The sequence below is a fragment of the Sus scrofa genome, chromosome 9 (genome assembly GCF_000003025.6).
Source record: "Sus scrofa isolate TJ Tabasco breed Duroc chromosome 9, Sscrofa11.1, whole genome shotgun sequence".
Taxonomy (NCBI): Eukaryota; Metazoa; Chordata; class Mammalia; order Artiodactyla; family Suidae; genus Sus; species Sus scrofa.
The window spans coordinates 34,413,614-34,437,367 of NC_010451.4; the positions used below are offsets into that span (position 1 = coordinate 34,413,614).

General features: G+C 38.3%; 1 protein-coding gene across 1 annotated transcript in view; it reads right to left on the reverse strand.

Annotated features, from left to right (window-relative positions):
- The window catches only part of PDGFD (platelet derived growth factor D), a 232,592-nt gene that overhangs the window by 24,978 nt on the left and 183,860 nt on the right, over window positions 1-23,754 (reverse strand). The window contains 2 exon segments of the mRNA XM_021062718.1: window positions 1,730-1,928; window positions 5,902-5,964. Of these exon segments, the coding sequence (XP_020918377.1) occupies window positions 1,730-1,928; window positions 5,902-5,964 (262 nt within the window).

Consider the following 23,754-nt stretch of genomic DNA (forward strand, 5'->3'; position numbering starts at 1 on the left):
AGTAGCCACTGCTCGCTAGTATTTCTTGCACAAGAACTATGTGCCAGGTGCTTTTTATGGCACTACTAACAAATCCCAGAAGTAGGAGTTATCATACAAATGTTGCCAATGAGGAAACTGAGGCTCAGGGAGAATTAATGATTTGCTGAAAAATCACAAAAATTGTAAATAGCAGGGTTAGGATTTGAACCAAGACACCCTGCCTCCCATCCAACATAATTTCTAAAGAAAAATAAGTAATAGATTTACATGATTTTAAAATCTTAGTATTTAGAAATACATATGTCAAACAGCTGTAGTAGTTAAGATACTTGAAGACAGAGTCAGATTTTATCATTTCTTTGTCCAATACCATTTTTAATATTTTTTCCCCTATGGTTTTCAAAACACTGTGATATTTTCCTTTCCTTCAAGTTGACCTAATAGAGATTCAAAGACAGCAATGCCTTACAGAAAAGCAATTTCTTCTTTGAGTTGAATATGATATGAGCCCTGGGGAAATTCGATTTGAGAGTTACACTGCTCTGCACATGGTATATCTCACTAACGTTGGGCCACTGGTGACTTCGTTGTCCCCACTTAGCTATGTACTTTAAGTATAGAAGATTATGACCTAAGCCATAAGCAGCAGACCTAAGCAGGAGTTACTTAATTAGTCATCTTAGCCTACATGTTATAATAGGTTGTGCTTCCCAACACAAACCTTATCTACAAAAGGGCCCAGGTTCATGGTTTCTAAAAGTACCCATTACTACAAAACATAGAAAATAGGCTTCATTAAATACCTTTACATCTATGATGCAAGCCAGCCTTGCAATCTTTTAGAGAAAAATTTCATGATAAAAAATCTTATCAACCAAAACAAGAACCTAATAGACTAGAAATTATTGTTTTGTTCAGTAATAGGAAATTACACATTATTTCTCTATTAATTTGAGTAAAACATCCAAATAAACATTCACATCCTAAGATCATATCACTCAGATGTAGTCCTTATTTATGTTTTAAGAATTTAAATATTATTGTTTTAACTCTGCCCAAACATTCTTTTCTTCTCCCTTCCTTTGGCTTTCCTGAATCTTCCAATTGAATGTGTGCATTCACACATGTCCAAAATATCCCAGGTCTTCAGGACATTTATATCCTATGAACCACCAAGGGCACCGAGCACATAGTAGTGCTGCATGACAAGTTTTAGAACACATCGAATGGGCAGAGTTGAAATCTTGCAGAGTTTTGACCACAGTTTTACCAGGAGCCTCTCCTGCCAACACTAACTGGGTCCTCATTTATGTCTATCAGAGAGGTTCGGGAGAGTATTTCATACACTGCTACTGAAGGCAAAAGACCATGATCTGTATTTCCTCTCCTGTGCCATGCAGCCTTTGAAGTTATTTACTCCCTGGCTTTGGTTGTCTCCACTGTTTATGGTGGAACTGATAATGCCTTCATGCCAAGAAGCCTAAAGTTGATCCAGATGATTTTATAAGGTCTTTTCTAGCTCCAGACTATGACTGGTTTTGACTATGATCAAACCTTCCTTAGTCTCATACAAACAACACTGTTTGGGTGAAACACAGAACATTATTTGAAGGTGCTGTGAAAAATATATTTGATAATGGAAAAACATCAGATTTACTGAATTAAATATACTGCATTGCAAGTCCTTACTTACTATTATGAATATTTTTATCTGCTTATGAAGAACCTCCAAGGCTCTGTTTCTTACCTTTTGACTTCCTGTCATGATATGACCTGCCTCGATAATGAGGGGTGTCCAGATACAGATTCTCAAGATCTTCTTGCCATGATTCTGGATTGAAGTGCTTGAGAAGCTCTTCCACAGTATCAAATTCTGAAATTGTTTTATCCAGAGCATCCGCAATGAGAGTGGGGTCCGTTACTGATGGAGAGTGATAGGATACCCCCTAAGAGTGACATACAGCTCAGTGTACTCAGAAAAAAGTCCATTGCTATGAAATACAAGAGTCACACAACTATATGGAAGCAACATAAACAGACTTCTGATTATAAGACATCATGCTTATAAACATCATGTTAAGCCACTATGCCATAGTCTTGCCATACTCCTAAATAGGAACAATTAATTGGTAAATCATAGTCATTCACTTTTTTGCAAATCAAAAAACAGACAGATCTAATATTTCCAGGACCTCTGAATTGTAATCATTAAAAACAGATAAAAATGGAAATATCAAAATAAGTCATCCAATGTCTCGGTTTAAGGTCCCAATCATCCATGTCAATATCATCAAAAAATGGTGAGCATGTAAATTCTGAACTCTTTCCATGAAATCCATTTCATATTCCCATGTTTAGCCTCAATATCTCCTCTTTATAGCTTACCTAGCACCACAGATGTTCTTTGAGTAGTGTTTGAATTAGACACATCTTGACAAAATGTGGCACTTTAACCAGTTATTGTCAACAGGATAATTAGCCATGAAACTGGCTTTCTTGACTTAAGAGTGGAAGATTCACATGGGTGTGTGTGTGTGTGTGTGTGTGTGCTTATGTGTGCATTTTAAGTGCTGCAGCTTGCTAGGGATCCCAGTTGCCATTAAACCATTCTCAGGAATACTCTTTAAATGAAGAATGCAACATCATTGAAAATCTGGAAGGGATTATGTATTCTACCATGGACTATATCCCCACATAAGTTTCCAAGCATTTACTTCACTAACCCTTGTACAATCTAGAGGTAAATGAGCCATGAGTCAAACATCTCTGTAAAAATTCATGGCCCGTTAACAAGGAAATAGAAAGCACATTGTCTCAAATGATTTTGAAATGTCTTTAAAGAAACCACCAAACAAATCAGATCCCTCAAGGGTGAACATCTCATAACACTACAGGAAAAACAGAAATTAACAAAAACTTGCATTCTGAAACTTAGCTGCGTTACTATTGAGAAATACAATGCATATGCATCATACAGTCCCAGGCAGCAAAGCCCACGCTGATATTCTCACTCTCAAGTAATGCTTTCTCTTTTTAACCAACACCCAAAGGTCCCCAAAGGATCACTTGCTCTTAGAGGAAAGTTCCTCTTTAGAAAAACTAAGAGGTTTTATAAACTCATAACCTACCATGGTATCATTTAGGAGATGTCAAATATGCAAATATATGCGGTAGGGGAAAGGGAGTAGGGGGAAGATAGGGTTTAGGGAGTAGAGTGTGTGACATGAGAGAGACTGGTGAGGATATCAGGCCAGCTCTTTAATCTAGGAGGTGTTTGTGTGTGCGTCTATGTGTGTGTGTGTGTGTGTGTGTGTGTGTGTGTGTGTAGAGCTGATAGAAGCTAAACTCTTATGGAAGCACATCACTTCTGTCTTTCATATCCCTTTTGGCATCATATGCTAACGGTGGCTAAATTTATGATTTAGCACCCAAATTCCAAATTCCCACTCAGCTTTGTATTGTCTGGATTTAGAGTCCACCTGGCTCATATTCACTCAATGATTACAGTTAGCCTTGTATCACAATAATGTGGGTCTAAGATTCAAAAATATCAACATGAACGGGCCACAGTTAGGTGCATGGCAGCATCTAAAGGCTTTGCAATTAAAATTCTTCTTTTTGAAACAAAAGCAACAATGTCAATCAAGCCATTCAAACACAAGTGAAAGCCTCTTACAATGGCTCTGGGACCCTCCTGGCAAGCAGTTTCCTGGGGTTGGTCCTAACAGAACCCAGGGTGTCGTGTGTATCCAGATATCGTTACAAGAGAAAGCTGTGCAGGGGCTCTTAGTCCCTGAGGGGAAGGAAAATCTAATCTCTTCTATTTGTCGGAAAAGCGAATCCAACCACAGGTAAAATGCAAAAGGGTCCTAGTGTGTGAGCTTTACTGCTCTTTTGAAGCTTTGACTTCAAACACTAATGATGGTTCAGAAAATATGAGTGACTAGCTGAGTGAGTGACTAATCAACCCACCAGAATGTTTTTGTTTCGAGGCAATTATTTTAAAAGTATTTCTGAGAGAAATAGGAGTTTGAGCGTACTTCTTTCAATTGCACCATAAATTTGATCTTATCAATTTTTCTGCCTTTTTTTGTGCTTTTTAGGGTCGCACAGGCGGCATATGAAAATGCCTGAGCGAGGGGTCAAATCAGAGCTGCAGCTGCTGGCCTACACCACAGCCACAGCAACACGGGATCTGAGCCTCATCTGTGACCTATACCACAGCTCACAGCAACACCAGATCCTTAACCCACTGAGCGAGGCCAAGCATCTAACCCACAGCCTCATGGATACTAGTTGGGTTCATCACCGCTGAGCCACAATAAGAACTCCCAATGAAAATCAATTTTATAGCTAAGTGTGTTATTTTAAAATGATGACAATTTGTAAAAAAATGTTCTAGAATCTATAGATCAGTTTTAACAAAAACAAAGACTGGTTTATAAAGAAGGAAATGGAAGCTCCAAGGGCCCTTGCTCATATTCTAGAAGGTTCTTGAAAATCTAATGCTGAGAAAATAAGCGAGGTCTCTTTGGCCTTCCTGGAGGACCCAGCAGAACCCAGACGTGGTACTCAACCCAGAAGAGTTTCCAGTGGATATGGATCAAGCGCTGAGCTTCTGCAGATGTGCTGAATGGACAGGACAACTGTCTTTAAGAGGACCTGGATTATCCTAAATGAGTGAAGGGTCCTTTAAGTTTGTAATTTCTGCCCTTGAGGCAGGAATGATTAGGTAGCCCATATTGTACTTGAAAGCCAGAGGATCCTTTGACAGAGTACAGCACACTAGGTCCTAATGGCAAAAACTGCCATTGGCCTCTTGCTTGAATTGTCAGTCTCAAACTGCTAACTGCCCAAGCCCCCTGCCTACCCTTCCAGCTCCCCAGGATCACCTGCCTTATTTTAATTTTCATCTGCCTGATAATGATTGCCTACATTCAGTTAGTTCAGAGCATGAATTCTTGACTTTCAGAAACTAATAAAACACTCTTAATATCACCATTAGGGACCTCACTGATCTCATTCAGATCATTTGCTAGTCCAGCAGCCACACCAGATAAATTAAATAGCCATGAGTCCATAGCTGAGGAAATCCTAGCCTTTAAGGGAATTTTTTAAAAATCCCCCTGAGAACAAAAAACAGAATATCACTTCTGGAAAAAAGGAAATCAACCCTGACTCAGCTACACTAACCCACTTTAGAACACATGGACAAGCTTTCTTCATGCTCTTAATCTTTTAATGAACAACTGAATTCATTATCTTGCAGTTTATTGCTACATAAGTGTTACTTGCAGGATTGGTGAAAACAAAGTCTGCTCTTTCTGTACAAAGGAGATAAGTAGACAGAATACTGAGAAATGACTAAATTTGGAAGAAAAAAATGGGGTTCAAACCATTTTACAATTTCAGGGTAAATTATGTTTTATTTCCAAGCCAAACAGAATACAAGCCTGGCTTGCACTTAAGTTATCTTACCATAAACATTGGGATTTTTCATGTCTGAAAAGATCCTTGAAAATGCAAAGGTTAACAGCTTCCCCTGGAATATTAAAAAAAAAAAACTATTTCAAAATTCCCCACTTGAGTCTGGGCCCTGGAGCAGTTTCATACATTTGATATGTCTGGACAGTCCTTTAGTTGGAACATTCTGCTTTGCAACTGATAAATACTTAAGTCACTGTCTGTCCCAGGTTCCTACGATGGATGTTAACATTTCCTGGAAGCCTTTCTGAAAGAGAAGGAAAAGGGGTGTCTGACATAGCCCACTATAACGTAAATGAAATGGAAGAACACATGCTTGAGATCTGGCTGTGGGTCAAGCCCCAGATCCTTCATGCAGCTGAAGTCATTCCAGGGTTGACCTCAGCTACTACTCCAGCAGCTGTTTTCACAGGGAACAGAAAAGAAATTACTTACTGAGATAGAGCTTGTGACGGACTCCCAATTGGTTTCTGAGGCTGCTGCAGGTTGGAAATCTTCCTAGAAGGCAAAGAAACAGCCACGTGAGTCAGGCAAACCTCTGTTCGATTCATTACATGCACAGTTTCACCTCAGCCATCTGAATCTTCTTCCAACTAAGTGACAACAGGAATACGAGCTACATTCCTACTGAACAGGTCACCGTCTGTCTTAAGCACCTCTCCTCAAGAATCCCTGTCATTCAAGACGTGGACAACTGCATTTACATTTACTTATAAGCACTGGTGAAATGAAACGCTGCACAGACAGTTCAAATTGTAACTCAGGCATCCACTGACCATGTGACCTCAGGAAATCTATTTAATCTCTCCAATCCTTCTCTCCCTCTTCTGTAAGTGGCTCGTATGAAATACTTAAATTATAGGGTTGTTTTGAGAATTGAACATATTATATAACTGCTACTAGCACTTATTAGAGCCCTTAATAAAGAGTAACAATTATTATTATCAGTATTAATGTTTATTTGGTTTGAACTATGTTCTGCATATGTTCATGTTTCAATCCTGCCTACCGAGCAAGTATATAATATCAGTGATCTTTTCAAAGGTAAATTAACAGACAAAGCGCTATTCCTATCAAGAAATGTCGGGAAGAATGTCAGGGGGAAGAAAATGACTGTGGGAGTGACAAAGTACTACTCAATTGAGGAGAGAAAGAGCAGACCTGAGAAAGTCAGTTATGTCAGTGAAGCCTTAAGGATTTGTGACAGCAATGGACCTCAGAGGAAGAAACTTCTCTTATAAGGCAAAGGACTTTCCTATTTGTCTGTGACTTTCATGTTAATTACACTATCACCAGTAAGTTTTAAAAACATAACGGAAAGGAAAGCTGATTCTGTAATTTTTACAAGTTCCAGATAGTTTCTTTTCTTTTTTTTTTTTTTTTTTGTTTAGTTTTTGTTTTTTGTTTGTTTATTTGTTTGCAATTTCTTGGTCCACTCCCGCGGCATATGGAAGTTCCCAGGCTAGGGGTCGAATCGGAGCTGTAGCCACTGGCCTACACCAGAGCCACAGCAATGTGGGATCCGAGCCGCATCTGTAGCCTACACCACAGCTCACGGCAACGCCAGATCCTTAACCCACTGAGCAAGGACAGGGACCGAACCCGCAACCTCATGGTTCCTAGTCGGATTCGTTAACCACTGAGCCATGCCGGGAACTCCCGTTTTTTGTTTTTTTTTTTTCCCCAGATAGTTTGACACTGCTAAAATAAATCACTTTGGTTAATTTCTTCCAGCCTGACCAGGGAGTGTGAGGCATTTTCAGATGATGCTGAGAAAAATTCAGTCACTCAAATTTGACAGCTTATTCACCCAACTATACTTCTCTGAATAAGAGCTAAGTATCAGGTCTAAATTTCTCAATATTTTGAGGAGCTGGAAGTATATTTGTTATTTGTTCATGATGAGACTGATTTATGTATAAATGTCTACCTTGAATAACTTTTCAGTTCTTTACCAGAGGGAACGGAGGCAAAGGTGGAGTTCAAAGAATGAACATCTATTAAAAACCGACTGGACATCATTACTCTAATCTCAACTTCAGGGAAGACAGAAAAGAAATTAAAAAAAAAAAAACATGTGGTCTCTACTGCCTGCAAAACAGGATACACATGAAAAGGACACTGAATTCTCATGGCACAAGAATATGTGCAAACAAATGAAGGCTGGCATTTATATGAGTCATCATAAACTGGTCAACAGGTGAAACCAAGCAAGAAAGCCAATGGCTTCTCCATGTCTTGAAGAGCTTACGGTGGGAGAACATATTCTAGGTAAGATAATGACAAGAGCAATTCTCACATCACAGAATTTTCAGTTTTACTCATTCATTATATATTTGTTAATCATCTTCCATGACACATTCTAAGCTAAGGGTAGGATCACCAGGAAATAAGAAACTATCATTGCCTTCAAGGAGTTCAAAATGTAGATATATAAATATACAGGTGAATAAGCTCAGGCATGCTGTGATATTAATTAGGATACTATGAGCAGTAGAAAATTCTACCTGCAGAGGAGGTAGGCTTGGAAAAATTTTGCATAAGGTGCCTCTCGAGTTGAGTCTTGTAGATTCAGATAGGAAGATGAGTAAGTAGATGGTTATTTGCAAGAAAGGTAGAGCAGAATATTCAGTCAAAGGTAGAGTAGAAGATTCAGTCTCCAGAGAGAGAGCTCCAGAGAATGTGAGGAAAATATACAGAAAAAGGAACAAGTTGCTGGGGAAAGTTAATGAATCACGTTGGACAGCAGGCCTTTGAGGTGCTTATGCAATAATCAGGTAGAGATGGTCAGGAAGCCATTTGCTATATGAGAATGGACCTCATGAGAGAGTCTTCAACTTAAGATATAAATTTGGGAATCATCAGCATAAAAATGGCTGACATATACGACTGTGTAATTGACTAAGCAAGTAATGGATTATGCTGACCACATGTGAAAATCGGAAGAGACACAATCTTAAAAACTTGGGAACTGGAAATAATTTTTAGGATTATCTTGCCCAATCTCTTCATTTTAATTATTAGAAAACCAATTCTCATAGAGATAAATGGGATGCTCTGTATCACATAACCATCTTCTGGCAGAGCTTTGACTTTCAGAACTCATTTCCCAAGTACAAATAGTGTGGTGATCTTTCACATCATTACACCTAGCTCAGATAATTGTATGTCTGGAGGAAAAATGATAGAACAGAGTGCAAAAAGGGAGTTAATTAAAAAAAAGGCAGGAAAGACATAAAAGCAGACGGTGGTGGAACGTTTTTTGTAAATTCTGTAAGTAGTGTAAGATAAGGGTCCAATTTCATTCTTTTGCATTTAAATGTCTTCCCAGCACCATTTATTGAAAACATTATCTTCTTCACTATTTGGGCTACAGGATTCAAGTCACAAATTTTAATAGGTCCAAATGATAAAGGATTTCATTAAGTCCTAGGTAAAAATAAAAGTTCGCTATTACTTATAAATGATATTTAAAATAAAAGGTAATGATAGTCCTTATAAAAATAAAATTCAGAACTTCCAAACTTTAGCCCTGAAAGGAGAATCTTGGCTTGGGGAGGAGCACAGCAATTTTACTTATTAAATTTATCCTCAATATGATCATTCTCATCTCTTTCCCCATAACCTCCTAAGGCCGAGATACTAGCACGTTTTCCAATTGCCTGCTAATTTTTTCAATGCTTCTACCCCTTTCTACTAGAATCCAAATTCCACATGACAGCTGGAATTATCTTTTCCCCCCAGCTTTATTAAGAAATAATTGACATAAAACATTGTGCAACGTTAAGGTATATAATGTGATAATTTGGTTATATATATATATATATTGCTAATATTTATTACCATCATAAGGCAATACATTCATCACTCCAGAGTTACTTGAGTCTCTGTGTGTGTGGCGAGAACACTTGAGATGGATTCTTTTAGCAACTTTCAGGTATGTAATACTGCAGTCAAGTCGCCATTATGTATATTAGAACTTATTCATCTCATAACTAGAAATTTGTACCAACATCTCACCATTTCCCCCACACTTCTGCCCTTAACAACCACCATTCTACTCTCTATTTCTATATAGAGAAGTAAAAGTAAAATTGCTGTGCTCCTCCCCAAGCCAAGATTCTCCTTTCAGGGCTAAAGTTTGGAAGTTCCGAATTTTATTTTTATAAGGACTATCATTCACTTTTTAAAAAAAGATTCCATACATAAGTGAATCACACAATTACTGCTTTTTTTTTCTGTTGACTACTTATTTCACTCAGCATAATGTCCTCAAGGTCCATCCATGTTATCACAAATGAAGGATTTCCTTCCTTATCATAGTTGAATAAAATTCTATCACACACACATACATGTAATATAAAATATATATATAACATAGGCAATATAGATATTATACACATATATATGTATCACACTTTCTTTATCCATTCATCCATAAATGGACACTTAAGTTGTTCCCATGTCTTTGCCTTTGTGAATAATGTAATGAATGTGGGGATGCAGATATTGCTTCAATATAGTGACTTCTTTTCCTTGGGATATTTATCCAGGAGTGAGATTGCTGGATCATACGGTAGTTCTATTTTTAATATTTTAGAAACCTCCATACTGCTTTCCATAGAGGCTGCACTACTTTATATTCCTGCCAAAATATTGTATTAGGGTTCCTTTTTTTCCACATTCTCAGCATTTGTCGTCTTTGTATTTTTGATAATAGCCATCCTAACAGTGTGGGGTGATACTTCATTGTGGTTTTGATATGCATTTCCTGATGATTACTGATGGTAAGCATCTTTTCATGTACCTGTTGATCATTTCTATGCCTTTGGGAAAATGTTTATTTAGGTCCTCTGCCCACTTTTAAATCAGATTGTTACTATTTTTTGCTATAGATTTGTATGAATTTTTTTTTTTATAAAGAAAACCCCCTTTATTTATTTATTTATTTATTTTTGCTATTTCTTGGGCCGATCCCGTGGCATATGGAGGTTCCCAGGCTAGGGGGCTAATCGGAACTGTAGCCACCAGCCTATGTCAGAGCCACAGCAACGCAGGATCTGAGCCGCATCTGCAACCTACACCACAGCTCATGGCAACGCCAGATCGTTAAGCCACTGAGCAAGGGCAGGGACCGAACCCACAACCTCATGATTCCTAGTCGGATTTGTTAACCACTGCGCCACGACGGGAACTCCTATTTCTTGGTTCTTGATTCTATTTCATTGGTAATATTTTTTTTTTTTTTCTATACATCAACTCACCTCTGTTGTCTTCTTTGAGCTTAAGACACTCAAATAGCTTTCTTGATTTTTTTTTTTTTTTTTTTTTTTGGCTGTGCCCACAGTATCCGTAAATTCTTGGCCAGGGACTGAACCCATGCCACAGTGGTAACAATGGCAGATCCTTAACACGCTGAGCTACCAGGGAACTCCTCAAATACCTTTCCACTGCACTCAGGATCTGGTTTTATAAGAGCTGACCACTGCTTCCCTCACTGCCTGGTGTCCTTCTCGGATTTGATGCCCTCGATTTCTCACTCACCCCAACTTTCTCACTACACTTGCTTGCTTACAGTCTTTCAAATAATATTCCAAGCTTCTCCCCTCAGGTCTAAACCTGTTACTGGCTGGGATGCCCTTTCTCCAAATCTTCTGTGACTGGCTCCTCACCATTTAGTTCTCTGTTCAAGTATCAAATATTTAGAGAACCTTCTTTGAACACTCTATTTAAAATACTCCACTCTTGGTCACTCCATTTAACCTGCTTAATTTTCTTTGCAGCATTTACGACGATCCGAAATTATTTTATATTTGTTTTATTGTTAATCTGTCTCTTCCCCAACTAGAAAGCATGCTTTAGAAGGGCAGGACCTTGTTTATTGCCCTCCACTCTGTCCCAAGTTCCTAGCTAGTTTTGGTACACACTCTAATGTAACCCTGCAGGAACTTATGGGCCCTCCCGGGGCAGGCCCTTCCCCCATATTCTCTGCTTTAGCTCCTCTCTGCAGTCTAACATGTATCTTATTGGAGGTTTACAGGAACACTGTGACCTGACCTCTGTGGGCAGCTACAAGAACAAAGACATCTCTGCACCAAGAAGTTTGCCACAACCAGCCAGGGTCCTCCTTCACCCTGTCTTTACAAAGCTTTGCAATTTTGCTTCAGGGAGTCTGAGATATTTTTGGGTCATGAATCATGCTATCCTTGCATGGCCTTGCGATAAACCTTTCTCTGCTCCAAACTCAGACATTTTGGCTTGTTTGGCCTCACTGTGTGTGGAGCATGTGGACTTGCCCTAACACTAAATTCTCTGGTTTTCAGTGCACTTTCAGGAAAGATGTTCAGCTGCTACCAACCCCACCCCGCTCTCCCAGTGCAAGAAAAGCAATATAGACGGTCTCCAATTTAAGATGGTTTGACTTTATGATGCTGCGAAAGTGATATGCATTCAGTAAAAAACTGCACTTTAAATTTTGAACTTTGATCTTATCCCAGGCTAACAATATGTGGTATACTTTCTCCCAGTCAGCCATGAGATCACGAGGGTAAACACTGATACACCACAACCATTCTATGCCCATAGAGCCACGGTGTTTTTCACTTTCAGTGCAGTAATGAATAAAATATAATGATATTCAACACTTTAACATAAAATAGGCTTTGTGTTAGATGATTTTGCCCAGCCACAGGCTAATGTAAGTGTTTGGGGCATGTTTCCGGTAGGCTAGGCTAAGCCATGATTTTGGCAGATGTGGTATATTTTTGACTTATGATAGTTTCAACTTACAATGTGACCTAACCTTATCATAAGTTGAGAAAGATCTGTGGTTTATAGCCAGAGTCCTTTCTGGGCAGTTGGCGCCCATTGACATACTGTTTGTTACACACTTTTAATATCATCCTGGGAAGACTGCTGGTTTTTTCAAGCTTCAGGCTAATAAGAGACAAACTCCTTTTTTTATGGGTGCTCCTGGTAGAGTGGAGGCCTTAGCATTACTCCAAGAAATGATGAAAGAGAACAGTGCACCACCATTTAAAATGTATCAAAACAGTCTAGTTTACAAAAACACATTTATGTTTGTTATAGCAAACCCAGACTAAGTGCTTTAAAAGCCATGTTCCCATTCTTCTGAGAAGAGATAACCATCTGATGGCTCCAAGAGGTCAGTACCAATTCAGAGGTGGATTTCCTTAACTCATGCTCCTGAAATGCAGGATGTGCCAGCCTAGAAGAAAGGAGCTGATATTTGGGCTACTTTGTTCCCTCAGTACCCACTGGTGCTGTGGGTACCTTACTGACGTCATCCAGGGGTCCAGTGCCTTCCCTAGGAGTTGAGCAAACTGAAGCTCAAAGAGTCAAATGAACTGCCCATCATCTCTAAACTAATTATTACTGGAGTCAGGACTAGAACCCAATAAGCTATTGTGTATCTCTTAGTCACATGCTCTTTCTAATCTACCAAATAATGATATGTATCATTCTATAATTATAGGCATCTTAATTCTGCAATGCCTTAATCTAATAATAATTGATTTATAGCATTATAAATTATACTAACTTACTCTCAGCTATATCTTCACATTGAAATAGTTCATAATTATATTTTGGCAGTGAAACTCATCATTTGGCATTTTGAAATGAAACTCCCTCATTCTCTGCCTTTTGCTATCTGGAGTAGTTTTGAAAACATAGATATGGTTCCCAGATCTTCACTTTTTAAACAGCTTAGTATGCATAGTTTGGTTTGTATGAGAAAAGTGTTATAGACTAGAAAGTTGCAGAGGCACGTAAAAATAAAATCTTAGAGTATGGCATAAAAATACAGATAAATCCTTATATAACTGTGGTATGGAAGAGATATTTGCAAGCATGAATGCTAAAGCCAGAAATCATAAAAATCGATAGACACAAATCATTGTATAAATTTTAAAAAGTACCAAAAACAGAATTGAAAGCATAATGACAAGCTAGGAAACATACTGGTAACAAATACAACAGGTAAACAGTTAACATCCTTAAAATAAAATAAATTCTTATGAATCAAAAGGTTAAAAAAAGTATGTTCCTTATAAAACAATAAAACATTTTGCTAGAAAAATGTACAGATTCTCTGACTGAATCAGGACTGAAACAACAATGGGAAATAAAAAAGGATTGGGGGCGGGGTAGGATGGGTGTAGCACGTGATCATTTACCCTGAAGTCTTATACCTTTATATTATTAGATTGAATGGTGTCACCCATGTATTCCCTGGGAGATAATAAAAGCCTTCTTATTATAGACATGGTTTTCACCAATTACTAAATAGAGAATTGTTCAAAAATGGAACAATAAAGAATTGTTCTAGCATGATCATATTAGGCTCCACCTAAAACAAGACCAATGCAACAGGAACTTTTGATGTTTTTAAAAACAGACACAGAAATATGCAATTTTTTATAAAAGCCATAGGAATAGGAAATCAGCTCAGGGTCAGACAGGCATTTGTCTGGCTCTGAGGACAGTTTATCCACAGGCTGAAAGCAAATATAGCTGGGATAAAATAGCATTATAGGTAATGAATATTTTCAGTAATAATCTCTTCTATTTAAAAATACAATATGAATGAGAATTTCCATTTTCAGAAGGGATATCTCCAGATAACCCTTACTTGCCATCAGTCACCTTGAGGCCATCCCAGAGAGCAGGTATATTACAAGGTGATAACTGAATAATCTACTCATTCCTCCACCAAGGAAAGCCTGCACACATTTATTCACTGAGTTCCTGTGCTTGATGTTCAAAAGGATCCTTCTCCTGTCCCTGGATAATGGAGCTGAGGACAACTGCCTTTTAAATCTTGTTGCTGGGTCAATATTCCAAATATTTGGGTTAATTAACTGTACCACCTGTTCCTGGATCTCATTTTATCCTAGGTGATCATGCTATATGTGAATAGATGAGCCATGAATTGTTCTCTGCTCAGAGATTGTATTCTACCACCTCTTAAAACAAAACATATGCCATTACTTGGGTTTTTGAAAAAGCATCAATTGGAACAATCTTTAACTTGCTAAGGATGACTTATTTGGGGAAAGTTTTAAAAGACATTTCCCCAATTTTGAAATTTTTTCTTCTGTTTGCTGTTTTATATTCACTCCACAGAAGCAAAAAATCTTTCTCCTAATTGTATCTGTCCTTCCTGACTGAGCTAATGCTTAAAGGTGTTTCTTTTGAAATGCAAAAGAAACACAGAGGGATTTGTCAGGATTCATAAAACAATGAGCAAATACACTACAGCATCTATTCCTTCAGGGAATTTGTCATTTCATGACACTGCTCAGTTTATGACCCACTGAGCGAAATTCAGATAATGATAAACTTGGAGCCCTGTACCCTAAGGATCACTTCATGGGTGAGACATCTGATACTCCAGGACATGAATTTCTGGCATGCAGCCTAAGCAAAACATGTGGAAATGATACATCAACATCGTAATGTCTACAGGAATAGGATGAAGCAAAGATTGAAAACTCTTAGGTTCAATTAAACTCTGTGATCGAACCAAACCTTTACAAGTATATTTCATTACATGCTCATCATCAAACCAGCTCTTTTACTCTTTTACAAGTAATCTGGGAAAAGCCTTGGCTGGAGGCCAGCTTTTATTGGCAACATTTAATATAAGAGCTCGAGGATCAATAATTAACAAGAATTAAAGAACATCTTTTGAAGTTAGAGAAATTTGCCTTTGAAATTTAATAGCATATGTGCTAGAGTTACAAGAAGTTGTGGGCATGAGTCATCTATTGTTGAAAACATGATTTTAATAAAACAAATATATCTTTAATAAAATATATTCCTCATAAATGACATGGCTGCAGATTTCTACTGACTTAAAAGTTAATTTTACCACTTCTTCATTTATCATTATTGACAATAAAGTACATACAGTGTCTTCATTTAGAACTTCTAGGATGCTTCAACTAATAATCCATATATTCCCAATGCTATGTCAATTTTTAAAAATTAATTTTTCTTCTTTTAACAAATGTTTATACTTATTAGTTTCTGATTTCTTCAGACTGACTCTAGTCTGGGAAGTTGTTCTCAGTAGGATAAGCCAAGATGAGAGTGAATGCCAGGCCAATGGAGAAAGAAGAAAGTTGCTCTGGCAAGCAGAGAAGAGGTCCTCCACCTGGAGGGAGTCATGAGAGGCCTCTTCAGAACTAAAGGTCTGAGGAGTGTTTGCAGGTAAAGAGAAGAGGTCTATCTGAATAGAAAGAGGGTGAACAATCAGCAATTACTGTTTGTGTACCATAACTTTAAGAAAGCCTAATGATCCTGGAGAGGAGCAATGGATGATGAAGAGATGGTGAAAAGACTTTATCAAACAAGGATGTCTTAGCACAGGGCTGCACACACACACACACACACACACAATTGTAAATTGCAAGATACAACTTTACTAACAGCTTTCATGGTGTTTGATACAGATAAGTGATAAATGAACATTTAACTTATACCTAGAAAAGTACTGACAGAGGTCTCTCTTCACTGTGTTATTGAAAAGCTAGGTGCAGATTTAAATTTTGTGAATAGCTTTTGTAAACACAATGAAGTTACTTAGTGTTAAGAAAACTCTATGATTAATTGTTTTGTAGTAACAGTTGCTTTTTGTGGAGCATAGAGTATGTGACCTATAGGAAAGCCTTTCCATTCATTATTCCATTCATCATTTCTACAGCTTTGAAAGATGAAGAAGCAGGGAGACAAGATGCTTAAGGAACTTGCCCATGGAAGCAAGTCTTGTTATTAAGAGACTGACTTTTCATGCTCTTTCATCTCTGCAGAACTATTCCTTCTTTCATTTAAAAAGAATTCTTTTATAAGATAAACAAATACCCTTGATTTGTGCTAAGTACAGGTTTTCATACATCCCTTAAATGCATTTCAAAAAGAACATTTGGTTTGGTTCACCAGTAGTCTGAAGATTATTAAAGATTGTACTTTTGATATTGCAAAGCTAATCTTACAGACTATTTACACTACCAAGCTAAAATAGATGGCTGAGGAAATTACTTTGCTACCTTAGGAAAATTACAAGTTTGAAATGAAAAGGAGAAATATTGACCTGAATTATTCACATTTTCATTTCTGTGCACTTAGCACAATGCTTGGTACATAGCAAGCACTCTTTCTTTTTTGTTTTGTTTTTGTTTTTTGTTGATGGAGGAAGTACTGTTTCCCACTAAAAATTCAACCAACCATTTCACTTTGATTGGATGACTGTGCTGAAATTCACACTCTAGGAGTGTGAAATGTTAAACTTCTCTGTACTTGAAAGGCATTCTATAAATGGGTAATACTCATCTTGGCCAAAAGCTAGTTATATTATTAAAACAAATATTAGAGAAAAAGGGGAATTACAAACGCTATGAAGATTAAAGCCATGTCACCAAAATCCTTTAGCTAAAGTCATTTCCGCTATGAGCTCAAATTATTGCATTGCTAATTAAAACTCCTAAGATTTTACTTTAGGGAGAAAATACCACTTAAAGTCCAATAGTCAACACAGCTTGTCACATAACAGGAAAAAAACCACTCATGAAACGTTTATTCAGCAAGCAATAGGTTTATAAAGAGGAACACCTTATAAGAGAAACAGCGCAAGATAGGCATAAAGCATTCAAAAAGCTGTTCATTCTTTTTAAAAATATGAATATGTCCTAGGGAGGTGACTTTGTGTTTTTGGTGACACTTTTTTCCTGTACCTATTAATCCTTAATTATGTACTGGTCTACACTGGACCAATATGCTTTCAGAGCTGCAACCCATCATAATTATCATTTGGCACTCTAGGCTACACCAAATGTAAAATATTTAATAGACATGTGAATATCGTAGAACTATGTAAATGAAGGCACAGTCAATTCAAAGGACAACCTTTTTCTTGACCTGACTGTAAGGTGCTTTCCACACTCATTTAAGCGGTTAAACTGGAGAGGTGGTTACTGTAAAGTATGAAAGAAAAGCATAGCACCCATCCCCCTGCAGATCACACTTCACAAAAAGTGAGATTAGCATATTCTTGACCTTGTCCTTCCTCTTTCACTCTCTACTCAACTAGCAACTAATCAAAGCAGTTTGCAAAATTTCAAAAAGCAGTCTTGTGACCTGGGCCCACTAGCTGAGCTGCCTGGAGCTGAGTGCCAAGCACTCAGCTGGTAAAGCTTTACCCAGAGAAAAACTCAACACTGTCATCAAAGCCAGTGAAGGAGACCTCCCTCCTATGAACAGATGTGGGGCTCAGCCCTTATAACTTCATCATCACTCCTAAGTGAACAACTCAAAGTCTTCTCCTACTGGTTGGGAAATTCATTCTCAATAGGATAAATGGTGGTTTAAATCAGAGATCCTGCAGTTTGAATCCTATGAGTTCATGTTCCTGGACTTCTACAATTTCTTTTTTACTTTTGGTTATCATCAGTTAACTTTTGTCTGTCATTACATTAGCAAAATTCATTAGCAGTTTCAGTGAATGAAAACACTAGGCTTTGCACAGCAAAATTTTAATCCTAGATTGGCCCTCCTTTGCTTCCTGCTCTATGTTTCTATATTATCACATGCTGTGTACTTTAAGAATTCACTGCTGCATTCATCTAAGCCAAATATAATTACAAAGGTATTTCTACTGCCAAAAAAATTACAATGCATTCCAGTCAAAGGGAAAATACTCTAGGGACTGGGTAAACTATTGCTTCTCCTCTACTGGATTGGGAAAATTCAGAGCTGACTATGTTGTTGCCCAAGCCCTAGAGTAGTTGAGATATTACCTGCACATGGATTTTTTTAGGAATACCTTATGTCTGGAGTTCCCAATGTGGCGCAGTGGAAAAGAATCCAACTAGGAACCATGAGGTTTCGGGTTCCATCCCTGGCCTTTCTCAGGGATATGGCATTGCCGTGAGCTGTGGTGTAGGTCGCAGATGTGGCTCAGATTCCGAGTTGCTGGGTCTGTAGTGCAGGCCAGCGCCTACAGCCTCGATTAGATCCCTAGCCTGGGAACCTCCATATGCCACGAGTGTGGCCCTAAAAAGCAAAAAAAACCAAACTTTATTCTCATACTTAAACCTTATGCCTATTTCGTATTCTCAGCAGCACAGTTTTAGAGCTGGAAGGAAACTTAACATATCACTAGTTTCAAAGTTCTATTCTCTGTCTAAGATTTTTGAACGGCTAGAGTATGTAACTTACTGTGCTGGATACTGGGAAATGCATATATGCATAAGGTGTGCCATGGCCCTTAAGGAATTTATCATCTAGATTAATTCTAATTCCCCACTCTTATCATTCTCTCACATCAGCAACTTTTATTAGCTTAATGGCTTACCATTATGTGAAATTACCTTGTTCATTTATTTCTGTACTCATTTCCAAGTTTGTGTAGCTCCATTTGAATATAAACCCTGGAGGGTGGGGTGTTTTCTAACATTCTCACTGCTCAACCCCCAGTATTTACAACAGGGTCTCTTAACTAACATGCTTTCAATAAATACTAGTTAAATGAAAGAATAAATAGTCATTGGATTACTGTGATGATCAAAAGAGATGATTATGTCAAGCCCTAGCATATAGTCTGCTACACAGCTGAATGTTAATAAACACCTGTAGAATGAGTAACAGAAGATCTTCAGGAACAAGCATCTGAGATGAAGTGGCCATGGAGTTGACCCCGGGATGATAATCAGGGTTTTTGATAAGACGAGTGGGCAGGTGGCAAAGTGGGCATGTACTATGACAGCAAGTGGCATGATTTTGGAACGGTGAGTTTGCTACGTGTGTTAGCAAAAGTTGCTATGTGTATTGCACTATGCACAGTGAAGCCAAAACAAACTGAAACGTCATGGTTATGAGCAGAGGAAGTTTACTGCATGGCCGTGCAAGGAGATGGGCCCAAATATCCCAAACTCCTTGAAACAAAATTGCGAAGCATTTTTAAGCGTAAAGTGAGGGAGGGGCATGGTTTGTTGCAGACTTCTTGGTGCAGAAGCCCTTTGTTCTGGTAGCTGCCCACAGAGGTCAGGTCACAATGTTCCTGTAAGCCTCCAACAAAATATACGTTATACTTCAGAGAGAAGCTAAAGCAGAGAATGTGGGGGAAGGGCCTGCACAAGAAGGTCCCAAAGAGTCCTACTCAGTGGAATGTGCCCAAGGTACCAGGCAGGAAATGAGGCTGGAAAAAGAATAGGATAAACAAAAGTCTTTTTTTTTCGTCTTTTGTCCTTTTAGGGCCACACCCGCAGCATATGTAGGTTCCCAGGCTAGGGGTCTAATTGGAGCTATAGCTGCCAGCCTACACCACAGCTCACAGCAACACCAGATCCTTAACCCACTGAGCAAGGCCAGGGATTGAACCCACAATCTCATGGTTCCTAGTCGGATTCATTTCCGCTGCACCATGACGGGAACTCCTTAAAGGGTCTTAAATGCCACACCTTGCTTTTTCTTTTTCATTTTCTTTCTTTCTTTTTTGGAGGGTAGGGCATTTAACCATTCAGTAGGCATTTATGGACTTCTGTCAGTGACTGCATGATTCAAGTTGCTATAGATACAGAAATGAAAAAAGCTTCAAGGTCACTGCTCTTAGTGAGCTTTCAATCTGACCATCTTTTGCCTACAAGAGGAAGAAATTAAGCCCCCAAATGGTCACGTGTCAGTGTCACCAGCAGATCGTATTGCCTGGAGCCTACATCTCTGGACATACTGAACTGTATTACACTAACCTATAGGGAGCTAGTTTCTAATATAACCGCAGCTCCCTTGCTCCTACTCATATGCATCTCTTTCTGTGTATATGGGGGAAGAAAGAAAGAAAGGAAGAAAGGAAGAAAGAAAGAAAGAAAGAAAGAAAGAAAGAAAGAAAGAAAGAAAGAAAGAAAGAAAGAAAGAGAGGAAAAACAAAGTTTTATCACCTTGAATGCAGTGACCTTGAGCAACATAATGGATTTTCTAGAAAATAAACTGTAAAGGAAAGATGGCTATTCCGAGAGATGAGAAGAGGGAAAAAATTGAAGACAAGAAATTCAGTGCTGCTGGTTTGAAAAAAAACTTTTTGGAATGTCAATAGTCTTCAAAGCCAACTTCAGAATTAGGAGATATTCCTTATTTTGGTAATCAAACCCCTAAAATGATAATAGCATTCTCCATTCAAATACAATTTAGTTCTACCTTATCCCCCAGCAGGATGCAAAATTACCTTTCTTCTTCAAAGAAGAGTTAGAATGTTTGCCTGATGAGAGGATTCAATAGATGAGAATCCCTTAAGTATTTTATGATGATCCCTGAGGCTGGTCAGCAGGGATTGATTTGGTGGGATTACTACAAACTATGTCTAATCCCAGCAGGGATTATAAAGATGCTAGAATACAAACTCACGTGGATGGCTTTCAGTAGCAGATCTCTAAGAGCAAACAAAATAAAAGCAAGCCACATGCCTTTAAATGAAGTGCAGGGAGGCTGAGAAAGTCCTTGCTATTCACCTTGCAGAATAGATTGCAATGATGTTTGGCTGGCAAAAGAATTTTGACAGTAAGTGTGTTAGAGCATTTTTTAAAATGCTGCTTTGGAGAGAGACCACTCAGAATTGAATTTTACATAGAATACTGACTGTGTGATCTTGAACAAGGTAAACATTCTATGTTTGAGATTCCTGATTTGCAAAATGGGAAAGAATGAATGTGTACACATATATAACTGAATCACTGCTGCACAGCAGATTAATACAATATTGTAAATCAACTATAATAAAAAATAAAAATTAAACAAGTTAAAGAAAATACCTTTTTCTCCTCCATGGGGTTAGCCAAGGATTAAATTAAATGTCTCATGTGAAATTCACTGGCCTATGTGGACATGTATTGCATACTTTCTGAAACCAGTACAGCCTTTCCAATATATTACCTTTCTATTGGAAAGATGGCTATATTAAAATCTCTGCAAAGGTGGGAATTACCTGGTTCAAATTCTGGAGGCTGACTCTGGATTCAATCTCAACTCTAAAACTTACCAGCTAGAGTCCTTGTACCAACTACTAAGTTTGTCTGTGCCTTGATATTCTTATCTGAAAATGGAGATAATGGTAATATCTATCTCAGAAGAATGTTCTGAGGATAAAATAGATGTCTATATGTACGGTTGTGAGAAAAGTACCTGACACATAGAAAATCCTTCTGCTTGACACATTTTCACATTTTTTTCCTTGGAAGAAATCTTGATTTGTTTATCCAACCTATAATAATAGCCTAATACTATTACCTAAAATGTGAACTGAAATTCTGAAATTTCCAGAAAGCTTTAACATCATTTCCTTATACTCTCCCCACCACTATGTGAACTGAGCAGAGATACATTAGATAAAAGTATTGTTTGGGTCTACTCAAAGAGGAGTTTTTCTGATTTCCTGCCTGGTCATTTTTGCAACCACTAGGCATTTTCCTTGAGGTTAGGATGCATTCCTCCAGCCCCAAAACTGTCTCCACTAGTCTCTTTGCAAAGGTAGTTCCACCCCATCCCCCACCAAACTCATACTACATGCTGGGTACTGTTTTAGGCATACTGCAGGGAATAGAGAGGAAATAAACAAACATGGTCAGTTTGGTCATGTGAGGAGCAGAGGAGACAGGAATAGATGTATATAAAAGTACTTTGCCAGTTGTAATTACCACCCATATGTAAAGAACGGTTATTAATGTGTTCTTCAAAATATCAAACAAAAATTGTTAAGAAAGGTCCAGAACTTGCTTTAGAAATAGTTGAAGGAATTTAAATAGAAAACCTATATATGCTTATGTAAACTAATGCATGCAGGAGTTCAGCCATTCTTAGACTGGATCATCTTTTAACGAGTCTCTTATCTCTTGGCAAAAAATTTCTACATCCAAATTGTTGGTATTTCTAACTCATGAATTAAGATTTATAATTTTGAAGCTGGAGGAGGCTTTCCATATCACTGACCAGTGCTTTCAACTTCCAGGCACTGAGCTGCCCTCCTCACTGGGTCTGTCTTCAGGGCTTCTCCTGGTTGCCTTCCCTGTGGGAGGAATGTACTTCCTGCCTGCATTGAGGCAGGCTTGGCCATGTGACTTCTTTGACTAATGGGATGTGAGAAGCTTTAAAAAACACATTATGTGGTTCTCCCATTGCTCTTGTCCCTCTGCTGCATGTCCCACATGGGGCTGATCCTTCAGGCCTGGGTCTTAAATGGGGAAGATACATGGATTACAGCTGCAGGTGAAGAGCAGCTGATATGTAACGTGAATAGGAACTCAAGCTCTTTTTTGTAAGCCACTGAAATTTTGGGGATGTTTGTTACTGCACATAATTTAGCAAACTACAACTATTTCAGGAATCAATGTCTATAACCATTACTTTCCAGTGGAGACACATTTAGCTCACAAGAAAGCCAGAATTAGATTCCATGTCTCCTGACTCCTGGCTCAGATTTTTTTCTGCACTAACACATGCTTTAAGAAAAGCTAGCCCTTCTCTAAATAGTCTTCCAACCTCTAGAATGATTTCTAGTCACATGGTTTTTTCTTCCCTAAATCTACCACTGGCAGACCATGAATACTGCCTTTCTCTGCAGTACTCTCCCAATTTCTACTCAGCTATGCCCCAAATCTATCAGCGTTGGAGAAAGACAAGGAAAAATCTGTTGTTTTCAGAGGCAACTGAAAATACTGGAGGGGAGTTTCGTTGTGGCTCAGTGGGTTACAAACCCAACCAGTATTCAGCAGGTTCTATCTCTGGCCTCACTCAGTGGGATAAGGATCTGGTGTGGCTGTGAGCTGCTGTGTAGGTCACAGATGTAGCTCAGATCCAGTGTTGCTGTGGGTGTGGCATAGGCTGGCAGCTGTAGCTCTGATCGGACCCCTAGCCCAGGAACTTCCATATGCCGCAGGTGTGGCCCTAAAAAAAAAAGAAAGAAAGAAAGAAGAAAGAAAGAGAGGAAGAAAGAAAGAAAGAAAGAAAATACTAGAGGGATCAGTGGCTGTTCTATATAAGGTACACAGGGAGCAGGTGAAGTTCAGATGAAGACAGGCAGTGGTTTTCTGGGTCCAAGGTGGGAGTGAGATATCCATCTACCTTGAACCCTAGTGCTACTACAAAATATATCCAGTCTTTGTTCTCTGATCCAATGACTGTTTCAGTACAATGTATACTTCTTATAATATTTCAGCCAATATTATCTTAGGTAGTATGTACCTTTATACTTTTAAAAGGTAGAAATTGTCCCAAGGGTGG